Source organism: Hemiscyllium ocellatum, chromosome 14 (genome assembly GCF_020745735.1).
Source record: "Hemiscyllium ocellatum isolate sHemOce1 chromosome 14, sHemOce1.pat.X.cur, whole genome shotgun sequence".
In the NCBI taxonomy this organism is placed as follows: domain Eukaryota; kingdom Metazoa; phylum Chordata; class Chondrichthyes; order Orectolobiformes; family Hemiscylliidae; genus Hemiscyllium; species Hemiscyllium ocellatum.
The window spans coordinates 33,777,490-33,796,059 of NC_083414.1; the positions used below are offsets into that span (position 1 = coordinate 33,777,490).

The following is an 18,570-nucleotide window of genomic DNA, read 5'->3' on the forward strand; positions in this document are numbered from 1 at the left end:
ATGAATGATCATTTTTAAAATAGAAGGGTAAAATTTTATTCCCGTCACAATCTTTATGATTTCAAACAATTTCTTTACAAACAAGAATTGTGTAATATAAAATTGAGGCAAATAAAGTGATTCAGTTAGTATGATCTACAACTTTGCAATGTCTGACAAATAGGCTTCTCCTTTTTCAAAGCTAAAATAAGGCATTATATCATTTCTGGAATGCAAAGCAACATTTTGCTTTTGTACCATTTTAATATGTTGGGGTTTTGTTACTGTGTTGCCAGCATCCAAATACAACAATTCATCACAAAATATACTGGCATATGGCTATACTCCAATGGTGTACTTTGGCAATCTTGTTCCATATGTAATGTTTTCCATTTTTGCTGCTGAAGCAAGAGCCCTCGCCACTGACCTGGAAAAAGTTCACTGAGAGATGTTCCAATGTTGTAGCAAGAACTTGATCTCTTTTGATTAAACATAGCATTCTTAATGCAAGTTCGCTGCGTGGAGCTACAGTGATGTGATCAAGCTGTTCAAGCAACCAATCACATTAAAGGCATTTTACAGACAGCAATCCAATAAATGAAAGACATTACAATAAACCACTTGTTATAAACTTTGGAGAGAGAGTTTGAGACGTATTCAAGGATGATGGCAAAGTTAAAACGTAATGAAGTTTTTTTTAAAATTACATGTCACTGTGAAGACATTTGACAATATTCCAAATATTGTTTAGTGGTTAGGCACCTTAAAATCTAGCTACATCTCCTTAAATAAGGCTTAATCTTTTATGAGATTTCTAACATTGGCACATGAGTGGAAAAGGGAATGTTCTCACCAGGTTTGATTTTACAAGCTTGGTTACTTGGGTGGTTGGGACAAAGCTACACTGCATAGCCTATGGCATTCATTTGCATTTATCCTAAATTCTGAATCATTAAATCCTGAAATTGTGGTCATATTCAGAGTGGTAATGATGATGAACCCTGGCACTCCATTGTAAAACATCCACAAATTGCAGGTCAATAAACAGTGCAACAATGCCATAGCAACCACATTTTTAAAAAAAAATTGATTTGACTTTTTACTGCCAAATAAATGACCACTATCCTTGGATACGGTTTTATTCAGAGGGTTTACTGCCTTCTGCCATTTGCCAGATTCTCTCTTGTACAAATTGCTTCACCTTGCGCCAACATTCATTTGCACCGTGAACAAAGCCTTTGTTTGGGTTTCCTCCAACCTTTACAATCTTTGCAAGCTTGTGTGAAAACAATTGGTCAAGGACCGTCATCTTACAGGTCCGCTTAGATGCAAACACTGTCATAGGAGTCTGTCTACCAAGTAGGTGGTTTTTTTAAAGAAGGTCTGCTACAATTCAAATAACTTCCTGTGGAAGTCAGTTGTATCAACATCCTGCTGTTTTGTGTGTCATGAAGTATTTAACTGTGGATATGACTTTAGGTTCTCAGCATGAGCTCTACAAACTAACTGCTTCAGGGCAAATCTCTGTCTGTAGAGTGTATTCTAGTTCCAGATGAACAATCTAAAAGAAAGTTGTTACAAATTTAATATAATGTATAAATAAACTTTCTTGGTCAATTTATTATGCAAATCTACCTTCAAAATGTTCACCAGAAGACTGTTTGCACAACATGGTCTGGTTACCTGGCAACACATCAGGAATTGCTCATATTTACATAGATTTTTCAGCAACCTCACAATAATTTGCAAAATAAACTATAGAGTTTTTGGACACGACTTCCAATGCCGACTGGACAGCTGTTCAAAATTCTTTGTCGACTGCTGCAATTGTAGTAGGATTCTATAAATCAGTTAAAAAACAAACAAACAATTTAAACATTGCTGTATTACTAGCTGGGCCTAGGCCAGGTTCAGACATCATGGGCTGAATGAACTTTTTTAATTTTTCTTTGCTTCTATAACTTTACGAAGTTGCTGAATTCAGAATTTGTTGTTTTCAAAATTCTTCAACATACATTATTTAGTAAAACTGGCTTCTGCAACATTGATTTTTATGGATTGTCTTAAATTCCTGACCCCTCATGAAGTAGCTGGCTAGAATTCAGACCAGTCTTCTCCCTCTTGCATTCATTCATTTTCAGTATTAGTGACAATGCTGACTCTTATAGCTCGGCTAAATAGACCAAGTTGTCACAACTTAACTGGGAAGAATGCCACCATCCCAAAGGTGTCCCAAAAAAGTGCACATGTACAAAACCAACAAGATCTGCTGCACAGGACGAAAGCAATTCACACCAGGTTTTCTTCAGTAAAAGTTACAGTAAAAACAAACCCTCAACTAACTGTAAAACACTCAATATGGAACAATATCAGTGAAAGGTTTTCTGATTTATGTGACATAACCATATTTTACCAAAACTCCAAATACACAACTCAATCACGATTAAGATAAACAAAGGCAAATGATTTAAACTATATGCTTTGGATGGAAAAATAAAGTAGACAAGGTAAACGAAATTCTGAAGATCAAAAGTCCGGACAAAATACAAACTTACTGTACAAATACAAAATACTATATATAGACATGGAAACAGATCCTTCAGTCTAACTTATCCATGCCGACCAGATATCCTAATCTAATTTTTAAACTTGCTAAACTCTTTCAGTTATAGCAGTCCAACTTAATTTTCAATTTTTGAAACTGTAAACTGAAATGTATGTGGTTTCTTATGAAGGTCAAATCACAGGCTCAAAAGTAGCCATTCTTTTCAAAAGAATATTTTGATAGCTTTGGCTTTATTGTGCAGAAGGGAATCACTTAATAAGTACTGTACATGATCTGGTTAGGATTGCCACTACTACATGCATCAACTTGTCCACAATCTAGTAAAAAGTGCTGGGAACAATGGGTTGTTGAAAACATAACATTTGAACATTTACTGAGCAAGATTTGTTTGTGAACAGGATGAAACAATCTTGGCACAGCTCAGGTTCTCGAACCCTGTTGTTTCATCCAGTTCATAAACAAATTGTTTTTGATAGAGTTTTTCTTCTCACTTATGAGTCTTTGAGCTTTTTTTTGAGCAATACTTTTCAGGAGTTAAACATTGCTGCAATGTGATTACCACAGAACCATCAGTAATTGTTGTTTTAAAAAAAACCATTCATTAATATCTTTTAGGGAAGAAAATCTACCATTTTTCTGTGGTCTGGCTTACTTGTGACTCCAGACCCATTGGAATGTTGTGACTTTTAACGGGTCCCCCCAAAGGTAGCAAGTCACTCAGTTAACGGGCAATTAGGATGTGCAGCAAATGCTCCTGACACTCACATCCAAATGCTTTGCCTATGATAGCTTAAAAATACGGGGTAGACCATTTAGGACAGAGATGAGGAGAAACTTCTTCACCCAGAGAGTGGTGGCTGTGTGGAATGCTCTGCCCAGAGGGCAGTGGAGGCCCAGTCTCCGGATTCATTTAAGAAAGAGTTGGATAGAGCTCTCAAAGATAGTGGAATCAAGGGTTATGGAGATAAGGCAGGAAGAGGATACTAATTAGGAATGATCAGCCATGATCATATTGAATGGCGGTGCAGGGTCAAAGGGCTGAATGGCCTACTGCTACACCTATTGTCTATTGTCTATTGACTCCCACACCCCATGAAAATAGAATTAGAAAAAAAACGCATACTTTATAATCCAGATCAGATCACTTGTAGTTAATATAAGCATTTTAGACTTGAGAGCATTAGGGCTACAAATGGCCTTATAAATGAACTAGCTAAAACCAGACCTCATTTTTTATACCATAAAATAGCTGAACTGCAAGTATTTCGTTTTACAGGCTGTGTGCATAGATTTTGTCATTGTACAGGAAAATACACAGAAATGTTCAGTTTAATCAGGAATGTTTTGGAAAAATTAGGTTGGAAGTTTTCTATTATCTGTTTCCTTAGTTGACAGAGTGTTTTTAAGTGATGATGCTGCTGGATAAACAGTGTGAAAATACAATTATAGCAATTAGAAACACGGCCAGGTGGATCTCATTGACTAGTACAGAGGTACTGTCCCTACTCCTGGAATGGTGGGGGGGCATGTTCGAGTCCTACCTGTCTAGTGACTGGTTTTAAATTTTTTGGGCACTCTTTCAGCCACTGCTGACAATATCCAAATGTGGAGACAAAACGATCCCTTCCTGGCAAACTAAAATAGCTGGTGGTAATGGGGGGAACAGAAGGGCCATCGCAACTAGGATTGAAGCCTTTCTGGACCTGGCGATACCAGATCACTGTAGATAACAGAACTTCACTATGGGCATTAAGAGTGATTGTCCTGAGTAAAGGTCACTGTTGGATACTGGCTGAACTCCACGAGGGTCATCCAGGGGATTTCCAAGTTGAAGATGTTGGCAAGAAGTTATGTCTGGTGGTCAGGATTGGATGTCAACATAATGCATTGGTGATGCAGTGCCTAGAGAAGGTCAGGGAGGACAAAATTTACTACAGGCAGTGCCCCCACATTTGTGAGAATGGCCTGGTAAACCCTGGATTCAGCTATATGTCGACTATGCTGGTCCTTGCATTGGCACAAATGTTCCTGGTCATTGTGGATGTCCACTCAAAGTGCTTGAATGTGCATACAGTTCACTCGGCAAACTTAAGGATGAGTGGAAAGCTGCGAGCATTGTTTAAGATACATGAACTCCCAGAAGTATTGGTCACAGACAATGGGACGTCATTCATCAGCAGGGAGTTTGAATATTTCTTAAAGTCAAATGGCATTTGCCATATAGGAACGACTCCATACCATCCTTCATCCAATGGTCTAGTGGAAGGATAGCCCCAGCTAAGTTGCTGATAGGGAGAAGGCGCCACAGCAGGTTAAGCCTGTGTGTGTGTTGTGTGTGTGTGTCTGTTTGTTGCGGGGAGGGGGGAATGGGGGGATGGGGGAGGGGGGGGAAGGGCGCGGTTTGGTGGGGAAGCAACAGAAAAGCCAATGCCAGCTACATGTCTCTTCCACACAAGTTTATTTCTGGGGATAAAGTTATATGCTGGAATCACAGAAATGGCCCAGTATGGGTATGAGGCAAAGTTGACAGAAGGTCAGGTCCTATAACCTACAATGTTCAGATAGATGGATTAGACAAAAGCAGCTACTGTGAAAGAGAGGACAGGAACAAAACATATCTGGCCCTCAGAACAGTCAAAAAGGCCTGTCAGAAACCATGGCCTTTCTTTCTCCGTCTAGTGTTGAGGAAATCTCAGAGTCCAAGAGGGACACGGTCTCAGCACTGTTACCATCGGCAGAGGAGAAGGAAACTGTCCTGAGATGGGCTACAGCCTGGGACACGCCATCAGTGTCAGAGTCCAAATCAGGAAATGATCCTGGGGCAAAAACATCAAGGAGTAGCTACTAGAGAAAGAACAGGGCTGCATTATGCATTCCTGAACCTGGGAGGGATTGGGGGTAGTGGTTGGAGCCACGGCCAGATGGGTCCCATTGACTTATGAAGTTCTTGATTAGGGTTGTTAACCTGAGCCAATCAGGGAGCTCTGGCTGATGGATATAAGGAGATTAAGCACCTGCACACACACACACACACACACACACACACACCATGGGTAAAAAAAGGAAAAAAAAGGAAAAAAATAAATAAACAGGGAAAAAAAAGAAAAAAAATATACACAGGAGAATGGCCCTTTGATGTGAAGGGCACTGCTTGTCACTGGCCACTCGGGTGTTTTCCTATCTTCCTGGTGGTGGAAATTGAATAAAGATTTGTGCACTTCGTGTCTCTCACTGTGTCTCACAACTACACACACCATGGGTGCTGGGGAAAAATAAGCACTACCGCAGTTAGGCGGTAGTGTGGGGGTTAATAAAAAAAAGAAAAAAAAGAAAAAACATAAGGAGATTAAGGTCTCCTCTGTCTAGGGACCGGCTTTGAGCTGGCCAGTCAAAGCCCATGTACATGTAATTAAAGAGTGACTTAATGATGGTATACCGGCTTCTGTGCCATTACTTCAGCAATGTAACTGTAAACAAGGTAAGTGGCATTCTCTTAAAATGATACACCAGGTTCAATAATAAAGGAGATATCTATAATTGTTTCTTTAGTCCTCTTGAAGAATACAACTTTTAAGAAGCGCAATTTCAGCATCTTCCAGTGCTTCAATGATCATATTATCAGAAAAGAAGAGTGAACTTAAAAGTAAATTAAAGGAACATACAACTTTTAATATTATGTAGTTTTAGCACACTGATTTCTTTGGAACTTTTATTAAAACTATCTTGAGATGCAATAATGTTTCAATCACGCACATAGCTTTCAAATATGGTAAAACCAAATAGGACAGGCTAAAAATTAATGTACAGACTAAGCTACTTTATGAGCATTTTATAAAATTACTGGAAGTTTTTTAATACTGAAGAAAGTCTGGCCATTTTCACATGTTTGCAAAAGACTAAGCATTTACTAATTGCAAAGTGAAACATCATGCAGGATTCTGAGACCAACAACGCAATGTGATTTTGACATTACAGTACCATTTTATGTTTATCAAGACCAATCTTGACAATTGTGCAATGTCTTTCGCAGTCATAAAAGTGTCAGAATGTGAATAGTTGAAAAACAATACATTAAGGTTAATTTCATTTGCACCTATTCTTAAATTCTTAGCTGGCTTTTCTCACCAATCTTACTCACCTATTGAATAAGATGCTATCACTGAAGTATTCTTCTTATAATTAGATGGCCTCACCATTAAAACCAAATTCAATTTACTCCACAAACCTTTTACTCAGCTAACAGACCAACTGAATTTAAAAATTATGACGACAGGCATAAATCAGTGTTTCCCAATTAATGAAAGATTGGTTGGTTGATAACTGAGGATAGTGGCACAGTCAAGCACTATGCAGCAACTGACTATAGTATTTATGCAATCTCATTAAAGAAGGACAGGTTAGTTTGACCAATAAAATTGCAATGACACCTCTTTCAATTTTTTTGGAAACACCTATGAGAAAAAGTTTAGTAGTGATAGCAACCATTGAAGATCATATAGCTTTAGATACATACAACAGCAATTTTTCCATATTTTTGATGTTTAGAAAGATGTGCTGTCATTGCATTTAACAATAACGGTGGTCACTAACCGTACATGACTGCAGCAGTTTTCTTTTAACAAAATCAGAATAATGGTATCAGCAATTAAGTTGCAACTCCAGATCAAACAAGAAAGCTATTTCTTAAGTTGAGCCAAATCTGACAATAACTGACTCACTTTGTGAAATGTAAGATCAAAACTAACAATACCAACAGTGTACTTTGCAGAATAATGAGAGCATTTCAATCAATGCAAAAAACTCAATGAATAGAACAAACATTTTTATAACAATATTGGTGAAGTAAAATATCCCAGCAATATAAGCAAATAAATTTGACACCATGCTACATAAACCAGCATTAGACAGCTGACCAAAAGCTTAGTCAATGGAGTATGTTTTAAGAAACATGGTTTGCAGAAGTGAAGAACACAGAACAATACAGCACAGAACAGGCCCTTCGGCCCTCGATGTTGTGCCGACCTGTGAACTAGTCTCAGCTCGTCCCCCTACACTATCCCATCATCATCCATGAAGAGCAGACATTGGTAGTGAATTTGAAACAGTTAAAGTCAGAGACACCAGTGGTGGATGTACAAGGTTATTATGAATGGTGAAGCTAAAAGATTAAAGTGGGGAGAGGCAAAGCCATGGAAGGATCTGAAAACATTGTTGAGGATTTTAAAATGAAGGCATTCTCACATTGTGAGCCAATGTAGGTAAGTGAACACAGTAATGATGAGTTAATGAGAAGTGGTGAGAGTGGGAGAGCAGAGATTTTGATGAGTTCAAGTTTACAGGTGGAAGATGGGAGGCCAGCAGAGACAGCATTGAAATAGTCAAGTCCAAAAGTAAAAAAAAAATGTGGTTGAGATTTTCAGCCACAGATAAGCAGAATCAGAGGTTAAAGACAATGGCTTCATTCTTCTTCATCGTTAGTTGGAGGATATTTCTGCTCAACCATGACTTGATGGTGGAAAATCAGTGTGACAAATTAGATACACTGGAGATATCACAAGAGGTAGTGTATGGTAGGGATGGATGTTGTTAATGGACATGCAGAATCTTAGTTCATCTTTTTTTGTCACTGAAGGGTACATTTAGATGAGACATAGGAAGGTGTCAACAAAGATCCTTAAGGGCACCAAAAACAAATGGTGTTAAAACAAGAGGAGAAAGCACTGCAGATCCCTTTTTTGTCCATGATTAGACACATTAGAATAGATCCAGGTAAGGGCAGTCCCATTCAGCTGGATCACAGAGGATGATTTTGTGGCCAACCATGACAAAAGAGACAGATACTTTAGCTTTATCACAATTACGTAGGATATGACTGAAAACCTTTCATAAATATCATTTTACTACAGTGGTAAGGACAGAAATTTGATTTGAAAGATTCAAACATGGAGTTCCAGAAACTATGCCAACTAATTTCGATGGTGTCAACAACACATTCCTGGATTGAAAAGAGGGGTTGGAAATGAGTGGTAATTTGTAAAGAGAGACAATTGTGGATTGCTTTTTAAAGAGGGGATGATAACAGCAAACATGAAGGGGACAGGAAACCATTAACAATATCAGCAAACATTGGGCCGGAGAAGGAATATTTGTGGTCAGCCAGTGTGTTAGGATTAGAATTGAGAGGGGACACAGGAGAAGCAGGATTTATGGGTAAAAAGAGCTCAGAGATGATATGCAGAGATACGTTAGAAGAACTAGAGGATGATGCAAGAAAAAGACGAGGATGGACGAAGAACTTTCAGGGGAATTTGACCTGATTGACTAGGGAAAGGAAGTGAAGCAGAAGTGTCACCCAAACAGATTATCTCAAACTCAGGGACAAAGACATGCATGATCGCTCACTTTCGTTCACTATGAATTACTAGTGGAATAAAACTGAAAAATATTTTATCACAATTGAGAAACTACAGTACATTTTAGTTGCAATCAAAATTGATCTATTCTTTTCAAGCACTTTTCATTCCTTTTATGAGAACTCTATAAAAATTTAATCTGATTAAGACAAATTTTCCAATTAGTACTTACTTCATCTCCAGCACTTCTTCCAGCTGCTTTCTCCGTTCTATCCGTAGATTAGCGAGATGTGCTTCTCGCTCAGCAAGAGACTGTTGTGTTGAGGTTAGCCTGACCTTGGTGGAATCCAGTTCTTGTCTCGTCTTCTCCAGAGTGGCCATCAATTCTTCTAACTGTCAAGTTAATGCACAGCAAGACTTCAAATAACTTCTTAAATTTACAAATTAGAAATGGTTCTGTGATCTTCATCAAAAGCAATGATGTCATGACATTTGGTGATTTTAGATTTGAGTGTACCTAACTGTTGAGCCTGGCTTAATTTGTTTGCAGATCAGTGAACTTTGCTTAGCTGACTTCACTTTTACTTAAGCTTAACTACATTTCAATCTTAGTCACTGAGTAATAGCAATTTTATAAAAACATTGAGACAGTTATTTCAAAATGCCAACAGGTCACTGACTGCTGGCAGGTCTCCTTTACAACTAATGTTGTGTCACAGAATATGGTGTTTTATAAATGAAGAAGAATTTATGATTTCTGAGCAACGTGCAGTGTTAATAAAATTATCTCTGTGTAGTTTGCTGCATGTTAAATTAAGGCCACAAAGTGTAAATGCTGTGCATTGTCTAAAACAATGAGTGAGACTGGCTATCTTATACTTTTTAAATTGTGGGGTATGTAAATTTGAGTATTTGATCCTTGAAGTGTGACAGAAATAAACTAATATTGACTGGGTAAATCCTATTTAAAACATTTAAGATTAGAATTCTTGAATTGGACTATAAATAAAGAATCTTTTTGAAAAGTCAACTCATGTATAAAGACCATCAAAGTTGTTTTGCTTATGTGAATCCAAAGCAGACTCTGTACTATTTCAAAGTAGCATAAATTCCAAATCCATGGTGATGGAGGGAAGGAGCAATTAGCCTTTGTGCAATAATACTATCAATTACTTTAATGCAGAATTATAATGGCCTTTTATTCTTCAGAATTAAAAGTAAAGTAGCCTGGACTTTCCAATAAACGTACCATTGACAGTACCCATTTGAAAAGACCTGGTTCTTATGCTACTAAAACACTGGTCGTTCTACTATAACATGCATTTCGTCAACTTAAATTCGCTATAACGTGATTGACGAATTGGGGTAGCTGTTTCTAAAGCGCGAACCTTCAAATCTTGTGTTGGCTGTAACACGATTACATCACTAACACATTAAACACTGTTTCTAAAGCACAATTTTTCTATAACACGGGGTTGCACAAGTACGCAACCATCCTGTTATACAAGAACAGACTGTTGTGGGTGTTGAAAAATGAAAAATGCATGTTCAAACATATGCCTTAACTATACAATAGTGGCATACAACACATGCTTTTGTAAAACGGCACTAAATTCACATCACTACTACACAGGTTTCTTTTTAGCTCTGTTGGTAGTATCTCTATTAAGTTTCACAATCAGTGTGTGCATCCCATTTGCTATACATGGGATTTTTAAACACATAACACAACACAAGAAAGCAGTCAGTATTGGCTAGCTGTAAGTTTTGAAGACAACAAAATTCACATTATTTAGATTAGACTAGATTACTTAGTGTGGAAACAGGCCCTTCAGCCCAACAAGTCCACACCGACCCTCTGAAGAGCAACCTACCCAAGCCCGTTCCCTTACATTTACCCTTTCACTTAATACTACGGGCAATTTAGCATGGCCAATTCACCTAACCTGGACATCTTTGGACTGTGGGAGGAAACCGGAGCACAGGGAGAATGTGCAAACTCCACACAGACAGTTGCCTGAGACGGGAATTGAACCCGGGTCTCTGGCGCTTTGAGGCAGCAGTGCTAACCACTGAGCCACCGTGCCACCCTGAATTAATTAATTTAATTTTTTTCCCTGCAACTTAATAAAAATTGTTGCTAAAGCACTGAGCAAGTAGCTTTTATTTTCTTAAATAGTTGCATAGCATTTAATGTTTGGAGGCAAACCCATCAGTACCAAAAGAAATAGGAGCATGGGTATAATTGGATTTTATCCATCTTTACACCAGTTTGGCCTAACTGTCAAGGGGTTAGGAGAGAAATGGCTTGGTTCTCATGAAAAATTGCTGTTTGATCATAACAGGGTCAACAAGGTCAATCTAGTGCTACCTGCTTTTTAATCAAGTATGAGCAAATCTTAGCTGGGATGGTTAGAGTTAAAAATAAACAAATGTACATTATTCAGGTGCTGGAATCCACATCCTTATTTACGATTGCTGCAGATAGTGGCACATGGTGTTTACCATCCTTCCACTAACTTTTTTTCCCAGTCTGTCGAATAAAGGTGCATTTTTGTGTAATGGCTTGAGGGAGGCAGGAAGCCTAAGAGAGTGAGAGGCTGGCCTGTGTTTAACTCAGCCTCTAGCTCTTAAAGACAGTCTGTTTCCCTAAAGGAGACAGTATGCTTGACAAGTAAAGCCTACAAACAAGGTAAACTGAAATGGAGATGAAAGAAAGGGCTCCAAGATTCAGGGGTGGATTGTGGGAGGTACTAGCCCTAAAGGTGCACTTAAGGTGACTGATGTTACTGTCACGCCTATCAATTGCTGCCAACTCATACTCCCCTGAATTTTCAGCTATGGAAGGCATATGAACTAAACAGATTGTCAAACAATTAATGCCATAGCCCATAATGCAAGAAAAACCTGAAAGTGTCGGTGGAGTGGGATTAGTGACTCCACTACTCAATCCAATGGAGGAGATAATGCTCAAAATCATGGGATAGCTGCAACACATCCCATGGTATCTTGTGTTAATAGGACCATTGACGATAACAGCAAATTACTGCATTACGTTTATCTCAGCTTCCTCCACAACCTGAGATGAGGCATTAAGTAAAAGTGCAGATGGGCATTACATTGAATGGTGCCTGTTTCTCTCCAATTCCTTCTGACAACTAAACACTTCTGCTTTCAAATACTAAAGAAGTGCCTGTCCATCACAGCATACATAGGAGGGGCCCATACTATTAATGTGGAAGAAACTGTATATATAAAATGTTACGGTCTATTATAAAGGATATATAGCACAGAGCACTTAAAATAGTGCAATGAAGTAAAATGACCATGGCTTTGGGAAGGAGAAAACATGTCTGACAAATGTATTTGATTTCATTAAAGAAATATCAGACAGCATAGAAAAAGAGGAACTAGCACATAAAATATATATTTAGATTTCCAAAAAACTGAATTTCAAAAAGGCACCACACGTGGCGACTTAAAAGGTGAGAACTTGTAGTATTGCAGTACATTAGAATAGAGAGAAGATTGGTTAATGAATAGAAGACAGAGTTGGGGTAAAGGAGGCATGTTTAGGATGGCACTCTAAAACCATAGAGTGCCACAGGGGTCAGAACTGGGACCACAATTATTTACAATATGTACTGATGACTTGAATGAAAATGGTGTATATACTTTCACCAAGTTTGTAGATGATGCAATAATAAGGTGGGAAGGTAAGTGAAGAGATCACAATGAATTTGCACAGGGATAAAGACAGGTTAAGTGACTGGCAAAAATGAGATATAATGTGGGAAACTGCAATGTTTTGCAGGAAGAGGGGGTTATCTAAATGGAGTATGACTGTGGGATTTGAGGATTATTGTGCATGTATCACAAAACGCTAGCATCCAATTTCAGAGAATAACATCAAAGGTAAATTGAATGTCACCCTTTATATCAGACAGGATGAAATATAAAAATAGGGAAATCTTGCCAAAAATATACAAGACATCAGTCAGACCACATCTAGAATACAGTGAACCGTTTTGACCCTTTCCTTTCTCCATGGAAATATATACTTGCAGTGAAGGCAATTCAAAGAAGATATGCGAGGTTGATCCTGGGTGTTGAAGGACTGTCTTATGTAGAAAGGTGGGTCTGGTCTCACTGAAGTTCAGAAGAATAAGAGGAGACCTTATTGAAAAATACAAAGATTTTTAGGAGGTATGACAGGGTGAATGTGGAGAGGTTGCGGGAGAGTCCAGGGACAGACAGCATAATTTCAAGGTAAGGGGCCACCTACATAAGACAGAGATGTGGAGAAATTTCATTTCTTAAGGCTAGTAAATTAGTAGATTTATTTACAGATTTTTAATCAGTAAGGGAATCAGAGGGAATAAGGACAGGCAGGAAAGTGGAATTGAGAATTATCCAATCAGCCACAATCTCAGAATGGTGGAGAAGACTTGTTGGTATGATGGCCGACTTCTATTCCTACTTCATGTGGTACTTTGGGAACTCGATGAAGACATTGATGAAACTGTGTAAAGGAGAATACTAATCTGCTGTCATTGTCAGGACACATGGAGGAGACTGGTATCATCATGGCAAGCTCATACTTCTTAAATGCCAAAACTACATCAGCAGAACTATTAAGAATAGAGTGTCTGGCAGTCACTATCTCAGCTTCCACTGAAGCAAGGAACAAAGCCAGCTTGATTCTGTGGAGGTAGTTCAGACTGAGGACATGAGATCCATATAAGCCATTCAGCTCCCAAACTACTGTCATCATGGCCGCAGACTGTGATGCTGAAAACAGACAAGCAGACTCCTGCAGAGGTCCAAAGGACTACACTGCAACAGGTTATTAGAATGCTGAGGTGCCAGTTAGGTGGAATGGCAGTGGCACTATGGTTCATAAAATTGTTGCCCTTCAGACAGTCTGCTGCCATCCTTGCTGTTGTGAGGAAGTCTGAAGCTGTGACTCAAGTTCCAAAGCCATCTCTCATTCAACTGAAAATCAGCAGTCAATCAGTTGTGCTGCAGCCACTGGGCAGTACTATGACTAGCATCTACAAAACAGGAACTGAAGGAAGCCACCAAAGTAGGTTATTCCCAACTGTACAAGTGTGTGTGCTTCAGAATAGAATGTTACTGAAAATTTTAAAATGGAGATTTTGTATTGTTGGATAGCCACAAAGGGACAGAGTGCCCTCAAAGAATGCAATCGTTGGCATTAGTATTAATATTGGCATGTGGAAATTACTTCACTGAAAGTGCAGCCTGATGGACCAATTTCTCTCAGCTCCTCTGGTTACAATGAATCTAGAATGCCTTCTTTCCATTATCTCTTTTGGTTCTTCATCTCCATCGAGAAAGCCTTTGCATTTCTACATCCTTGATGGCAATGTTATGGAGGACATAGCAGATCACCACAAACTTCGAGACCCACTCTGGCATGTACTGTGATGCTTCCAAAACAATAGTTTCAAAATATTGTTTGAGATAGGGGATTACCAGCTTGACAAATTTTCAAATTGGCGCTGTGGTTATCCATGCCACTTGTGTAATGGGATGGCAGAGGTGGATAATCAGCTTTATACAGAGAAAGAACTCCTTCTCATGTAGCTAATCTGTGGTTCTGCTTGTGGGACCAAAGATGGTTGGCAGAGTTGATTGCGCAGCATTTTCTCTTTAGTACATTCACTGATCAGGCTAGAATTTACTGACCAGCCCCAACTGCCCTTGAGTTGCTAAATAGTGGCAAGTTATCTTTTTAAACTGCTGCAGTCAATGCAGTGTGGGGACATCTACAGTGCCATTAGAAAAAGAATTCCAAAAGTTGAGCTCCATTGTACAGAAAGGATGGAGATACAGTTCCAAGTTAGCATGGTGAGGTGTATTGCTTGGACTGAAATTTGCAGGTGGTGTGCCTATGCATCTGTTGCCCTTATCCTTCTAGATGGTTGAGATTGTGGGTTTGAAATATATGTTGAAGGAGCAATTGAAGGAGATTGTTGCAATTCCTCTTGTAGATGGCATACACTGCTGCCTCTGTGTGCCCATGGTAGAGAGAGTAAATGTTGGAAGATGGTGGGTGGCTGCTTTGTTCTGGAGCCACATTCATCCAGGAAAGTAGAGAGTATTTCACTGCACTCTTAGTTTGTTCCTTGTGGATGGTGGGCAGGCTTTTAGGTGTCAGATATTTACTTCAGCCGTTCTAGTCACACACATGTTCTTGTCGCCACTGTGTTTATATGATGGATTCTGGTGAATTGTAACCCCGAGGCCTGCAGGATATTGATAATGGGGCTTTAGTAATGGTACCACCATTAGACGCCAAGAGAAGACAGCTAGTTCTATCACCTTGGAGATGGACACTGGCTGATACTGGTGTACTAACAAACTTTATTTCTCAGTCCAAGCATAATTGTTGTTCAGGTCTTGTTGCACATTAACATCACTGCCTCAATATTTGAGGAGTCACAAATGGTGGTGAACATTGTTTGCTGATAACTACACATCTGTAGTGCTCACCTCATAATGAAAGGAAGGTCACTGATGAAGCAGTTGAAAGTGGTTTGGCATAATTCAACCTTGACTCCTCTGCAGTGATGTTCCGGGACTTGAATGTTTGATCTCCACCAACCACAATTAATGAACAATGAAAATTATTTTTCTCTTTTGTACTTAGTATGAATGACTCTAAACAGTTTTCCTCTGATTACTCTTGGCCGCAGTTTTGCGAGGGTCCTTGATGCCATACCTGGACAAATGTGGCTTTGATGTCAAAGTCTTGCTTTGTAGGACCAGAATGTGTCTGGGTAATTTTTCACATTGCCAGATAGATGCCAGTATTGAAACAGCTTGAGTTATTTGCCTAAGGGTGTAGCAACCTTTGCAGCTCAAGTCTGCAGTATTACTGGTGGAATGTTATCAGGGCATTTGCAATGTCCAGTGCCTTCATCCATTTCTTGATATCACATGGAGCAATCAAATTGACCAAAGACTGGCATTCATGTTGCCAGTATCTCAGGACTGTCCATCTCTGTGGATAACCATTGCATTCTGTCAATGTTGCTCAGCAAGAAAGTATACCTGTGTTGTATCAACCTGATGAAGCTCCATGATTTTAAGTATGCCTAATGCTGCTCCTGAAATTGCAAGGCTGATCCCCTGGCTTGATGATAATGGTAGAGTAGGGGATATGCCAGTCAGTGAGGTTACAGATTATGGATGTTCATTATTCTGCTGCACAGCACTTCATGGATAGCCTGTTCTGAGTTGTAAGATAAACCAAATTTAGTTAAACCCAAAATCTATAGCATTTAATACTGGGGAATGCTATGCAACTTAAAGGAGAGTTGCCCTCAATGTGAAAAGGGAATTAATCTCTACACTGTGCATTTGGTTACTGTTAGCTACATGATCATGGATAGATGCATCTGCAGCAGTAGATTGTTGAGAATAAAGCAAAGTAAGCTTTTCCCCCTTGTTGGTTTCCTCACTGCCTACCATAGGCCCAGTTAAACAATTATGTCTGTTGGGCCTCAGCCACTCTCTCAGTAGTGGTGACACTGAGCTGTCCTTGCAAAAGAACATCTATGAAATCCCATCATTCAGACTACATTCTGTGTCCTTGTCATCCTCAGTGCTTCTTCCAATTGGTGTTCAACATAGAGAGTACTGACTCATCAGCAGAAAGGTTGTGGGTTGGGAGGCCAGTATTGTTCAGCAGATATCCTTGCCTATGTCTGACCTATTGCCATCAGATTTCAGAGGGAACACCCTCTCTCAAAGGTGTGCTGCTACCCAGGATGGGTCTGTCCTGTCAGTGGGACAATTTTAGTGACGGTGATAACTGGGTTGTTGTATTCCTCTTTAATGGAAATTTCTCCGGTTCTCATGCCTCGTGTGTGGGCATGTGGGATCTACAGAGCAACATGCATATAGTCAATAGCATTCTGTATCATCAGAAATCACTGGCAAAGACACATGACTTCACTGTTCCTGTCCCTGTTCAGCGAAAATATGAACTTTCTTTGATTGGTCCATGACCTTCTTAATGCTAGGATAAATAGAATATGGGGAAATGTCAACGTTGTCTCCCTTCCTGCCTAAAGAGATGGAGATTGGTGGTCACAGTGATTTTGATGATCATGAGAAGGGCCATCTTCACCCTGCCGAGTGTCTCCACATTGGGTTGAAGGGGATGTACCACACTAGTCACCATCTTGTGTTGAACCTGAATCACATAAGACATGACTCTTGGGAGATGAAGATATCTTGTGTCCCCAAGAAGCCCCGGAGAGATAGGGCTGTCTGCTTAAAACTCTGCTATTCCTCTCTGCATCTTCAGTTCACTTCTTGTACACATCGATCAAGACAGAATGCCATCGGAACCCTGATACTTAGGTCAGATATTCTTTTATTCCTCCTCACTTATTAACTGCAGCCTTCAAAAAACAACCCCAAAGAACGAACAGACATACCATGACTTCAGCCTAAGCAGAACCCTGTGAAAAGCTCATGTGAAAAATTGTTGATTAGTTCATTAAGTACTGTTGGTTTGGGGCTCATCTTCCAGCTGAAGAGCTGATCTTTTTCGAAACTTAGTGTTGAAATTTGTTGACCGTTGATCAAATCTGGAAAGTGGAAATTGTACTAACAGAGAGCTGTACTGCATCATGATCTCCTCAGTCCCATTGCTTCTGGCACTCACTGTGAATGCCGACCATTTCAGGGCTCCTTTCAGCTGGAACATCACACAAACTACATGAGAACCAGCTGACAACATCGCCACATGCCCGAGGTACATTCGGTTTTCGTACATTGCATTCTGCTCCGAAGTGAAGGCCCCAATGCTCTGAAGAAGTGGTTTGTTTTTAATGTTTCTTTTAGTTGGAAAATAGAATGCTTTTATTTGAATAACACAGCTGAAGTTCATTAACGAATGAAAGCAAAGTAACATAAAATCAATGAATAGAAAACAGTTAATTTAAATCATCTTTGCAGTTCAACAAATTTGATTTTCTACCTTACATTAAAGTTTGTAAAATTCTTTGTTGGATCAAATCAACTCTTGCTTGGTTAATTTAACTCCATGATGTGGAAAGCCAGATCACAATTCTTAAAAATAAATGGTAATTTTGCAGTACCAAACTCTTCTGCAACTGTCAATAATTCCAGGAACTCAAACATGAGCAGTTAAATGTGGACATCCACAAGCTGCAGTCAGTGTGTCTATGCTTTGTCAGAGAGTCAGCTGTTGAGAGCCCAACTCTAACTAATTAGAAATCTTTGAACTGGTGAGAACTTCTTAAGCTCAGTCTCATGGAACAACTCCTTAAAAAAATGAACCTCACTGAATTCAGAATAACTGTGATTTTAATGAGGAACTACAATAATAATTACCACTAAACAGTCTCACTGGCCCTGAAAGAGTATTTTTAGATTTATTGAATACCAAAATTTTGCCAACGTAAGTAATTTTATGTTACTAAAAGTTTGATATTTTAACTTCTACTGTAATTTTAAATTTCATTAATTTTGTTACCTGCGAATATTTACATTAAAAAGATTTAATGTTTAATTCTGTCTTGCTTTTATGTAGGAATATTTGAATGTGATTGGTTACTTATTCTGCTTGATGACATACTGTTGCTAGGTGCCTGGAGATCACCCTAAATC

General features: G+C 39.1%; 1 protein-coding gene across 3 annotated transcripts in view; it reads right to left on the reverse strand.

Annotated features, from left to right (window-relative positions):
* The window catches only part of LOC132822339 (ERC protein 2), an 820,981-nt gene that overhangs the window by 293,184 nt on the left and 509,227 nt on the right, over positions 1 to 18,570 (reverse strand). For all 3 annotated transcript variants that reach the window (XM_060835591.1, XM_060835589.1, XM_060835590.1), the window contains one exon: positions 9,131 to 9,291. In XM_060835591.1, coding sequence (XP_060691574.1) covers positions 9,131 to 9,291 — 161 coding nt within the window. The remainder of the gene's footprint in view (positions 1 to 9,130; positions 9,292 to 18,570) is intronic.